Source organism: Pygoscelis adeliae, unplaced genomic scaffold (genome assembly GCF_000699105.1).
Source record: "Pygoscelis adeliae isolate BGI_AS28 unplaced genomic scaffold, ASM69910v1 Scaffold386, whole genome shotgun sequence".
Lineage (NCBI taxonomy): Eukaryota > Metazoa > Chordata > Aves > Sphenisciformes > Spheniscidae > Pygoscelis > Pygoscelis adeliae.
In genome coordinates, this window is record NW_008824940.1 from 3,100,237 (window position 1) to 3,103,779 (window position 3,543).

Consider the following 3,543-nt stretch of genomic DNA (forward strand, 5'->3'; position numbering starts at 1 on the left):
ATTCATTCATGGGAATGAAGAAAGAAGTATGGATTTTAAGAAAAAAGTATCTCAGTTTTAGAGCACTAATAACTTTCTACTTATCTGTGGCAAAGCAAACTAAAAGAAGCAACTGGAAACAGACGGCTTCACTGAATTAAATGTAATAATTTAAGTGGTCAGCACAGAAATGATGATATATCTATACACAAAGTGCATTGCCTTCTACTCTCCTCTTAACCATACAGCTTTGTAGTGGTGACCCAACTGTCCCAGATACTCTGTAGCAAGGGAAAATGGAAGGCAGCTACAATTACAGATTCTGGCTAGCAGATATAGATTGGATATGTTTATATCTCTATCCTACTATGTATCTGTTGGAAGTTTTTGCATGAGTGATGCAATAAAAAAAAAATCTGATAAATGAAATGTTACCATTTATTTTAGGAGTTATAATCAAATTAATTTGAGGTAATCAAACTTTTCAAAGTTGTTATTTCACATACCTACACTGAGATATCACCAGCATGACAAAGGCGAAGTGTTCATCTTTGGAGAATTACTAAAATAAGTGGAATACAATTCTTGCTTTTTTATATTTATAAATAATGTAATTTTGTGTTCATATGTAAATAAAAAAATCTGACACTAAATTCTGGATATTAAAACCAGACACAAATCAGTTAATTTGAATACAACTACTTTATATAAATCCATACTCTGAGACTTAACTTTAAACATGGTAGCAACAGAAGAAAATTTTGCAAGGTGTAAAAAGCAGCACAGAAAGACTGCTTGTCTAAGCCTTTTTTCAGAAACAATGTAAATTACCAACAGCATTTTCATGAAGTGACTACTTTGTGCCAAAAAAACCAAGCAAACAAAAAACCTAGCTGGTTAAAAAAATATATTAAAAATTTTATTCAAAGAAAACTGAATTTAATAAGTAAGCTCTCCTAATATAGGCATTTTATAGTCAAATTTTATCAATAGATGATTTTTCAAATTAAAAAAGTTTACCTCTTTGGATAAACGTGTAAACAAGTCTCCTCCCCTGAGAAAATCCAAAATAAGATATAGCTTCCCTTCTGTTTGAAAAGCTGAAAAGATCAATTAAAAAAATTAAACATAATCTAATTTTACCCATGATCAGAAGAATAACATACCCAATAATTCACCCTTATTTTCATTATCAAAATGAATTATTCTTCTTTCTCCTTTGTGGAAAAGTTTATTTAAATGAATTAACTAACTGTTCCTCTATCATGGACCAAGTAACTCTCATGCCATGCGAAAGCAAAGAAAGTCACAAGTAGAATTTCTAAAAAAATAAACTATACTTAGGTTAGTCAGCATTTCATTCCAGATTTTGGAAGTCAAAAGCCTAGATTTAAAAGGGCAAATTAGTAACTAACGCACGTATTCTAAAACCTCTGGAAACTCAGCTTAAGAGGGAGATCTCGTTTAGTTTGCAAAAGAGTGACAAGTAAAACAGTGAAAGTTACATTATTTAAGCCACATCAGAGAGTGATAGAGATCTGAGGTTTGAACGATAGGAAAAACTGGATCCTAAAAGAAAAACAAACTGGAAAAAAAAACCCCCAAAACCAACAGAAACTATTTTCTTTCTTTTTTCAGTTTACATTCTGCATGACATGTTAAGAGTACCGATTTCCTCCCCCCTCCACATGAATAATTTTTTATGGCTGTCCATACTATTAAAATTAAAAGGCATATTCCCACCAATTTTGATGCAACTGGAAGTAATGCCATTGCATATGTTTTCTATAGCGTAAATAAAGCAAGGATAAGAAATAATTATATTATTATATAATATAATAGTATATTATATTTCAAATAAGTTTCAAAACTTGCCCCAAGTGAATTACATATACAAAAGATAAGAGGCTTTGGAAGAGAATGGCTAGACATAAATAGGTAACTGCTTTTTAATAAAGCAAAGGGCTACAAGACTCTCAGTCCTATAAAGATATAGCACTGTGCATGAAGTTAGTCATGTGCTTACTTTGCATGAGAATTACTACACAGCAAGTCTTTGCACCATCAGGATTTAGATAGCACGCTAATTTTCTATGATTCTCTGAACCACAAAGCAAATATTAGGTACTATCTTGACAAGCACCCATTTTTACAGTATAAATAAGAATTTTTCTGCAACTCACCATAATGTAACTTAACAATGAAAGGATGGTTAACTTCTACTAGGATATCACGTTCCATTTTTGTCCGAACCCGATCTCGAACTACAACAGAACATGAGCAAGATTAAAAAAAAAAAAAAAAAAAAATTACATTGTGAATCAGTATTTCTCCTGTGTTTCCTGATGTACTTTGCATTATATCCCGTAGTATTACAATTGTCTACAGGTCACTATACTTTACACAGAAGAGACTTGAGAAAGAATTTATTTCACAGTGCAGAGTTTTCTGATAAATCTCTTTATGCATTTCAATTTGCTTCAGTTTCTGCTATCGGCAAAATCTGACACTGGGTAAATGTAACAAAAGCGCAAGAGAAAAACATAACCACTCTTCAGTCTGCCCTGTACTTAGTTAACCTCTTAAACAGTAGAGCAAAGCTGCCACAGCTATGTATAGAAAACACAGCCATCTTCTCTACTGTTGAAAAGTAGGGAGAATTAAAGCTATAGCAAAACAAATTATAAATACAATTATACTATCATAAAGATGCTTATATTGGTTTAACTCATTCAAATAACTTGCACTATTAAAATATTAAGTACCTTCACAATTTGGAAGGGAAATTCTTTTTTATTTCCTTTCTTTATTATGAACTTACAATAAAAAGAATATCCAGTCAATGTAGCGTGTGCTTCAGACCATCTTTTTGATTTTAAAAAGGTTTAATGAAAGTAAACGTGTGCATGGAGGAGCATATCAGACATCAGAAGCAGTTACTGCTCAAGCTGCCTGTGCTGTCCCACCGTGGCAGCTCAGAATGGGACATGTATCTGCTCCTATGCCACTATAGGTTAAACTAACCGAGAGCCACGTGCAGGTGCCCCGCATACGGGGCTGGCAATCCATGAAGACAGGCATGACGCTCAGCTGAGCACGGCACCTGCTTCAGCTGTCCTAGGCAACTCCCCTGCCACTCCAGCCAGTGGCTGGGTCCCATCCGAAGCTCCAAATCCGCCAGGACACAGACAAAATTCAGAACTCGTACAGATGAGAGCTAGCAAAGTTTGCTACAGTAATTTAAGATGTTGCATTTCTCTTTCTTTCCCTTATTCTACATTTTGTTACTGCCCCTTTCCCAAATGTTACAACTTCTTGAAGGAAGTGCCCCAGAGCAATGAAGTCCAGGCTGGTTCCCATCCGAAGCTCCAAATCCGCCAGGACACAGACAAAATTCAGAACTCGTACAGATGAGAGCTAGCAAAGTTTGCTACAGTAATTTAAGATGTTGCATTTCTCTTTCTTTCCCTTATTCTACATTTTGTTACTGCCCCTTTCCCAAATGTTACAACTTCTTGAAGGAAGTGCCCCAGAGCAATGAAGTCCAGTCCAAAGTTTAAGTTG

At 34.5% G+C, this 3,543-nt stretch overlaps 1 protein-coding gene across 2 annotated transcripts in view; it reads right to left on the reverse strand.

The window, feature by feature from the left end:
- The window catches only part of RPS6KA3 (ribosomal protein S6 kinase, 90kDa, polypeptide 3), a 78,305-nt gene that overhangs the window by 35,317 nt on the left and 39,445 nt on the right, over positions 1-3,543 (reverse strand). For both annotated transcript variants that reach the window (XM_009325489.1, XM_009325488.1), the window contains exons 5-6: positions 2,163-2,243; positions 1,000-1,079 (exon numbers count right to left, since the gene is read on the reverse strand). In XM_009325489.1, coding sequence (XP_009323764.1) covers positions 1,000-1,079; positions 2,163-2,243 — 161 coding nt within the window. The remainder of the gene's footprint in view (positions 1-999; positions 1,080-2,162; positions 2,244-3,543) is intronic.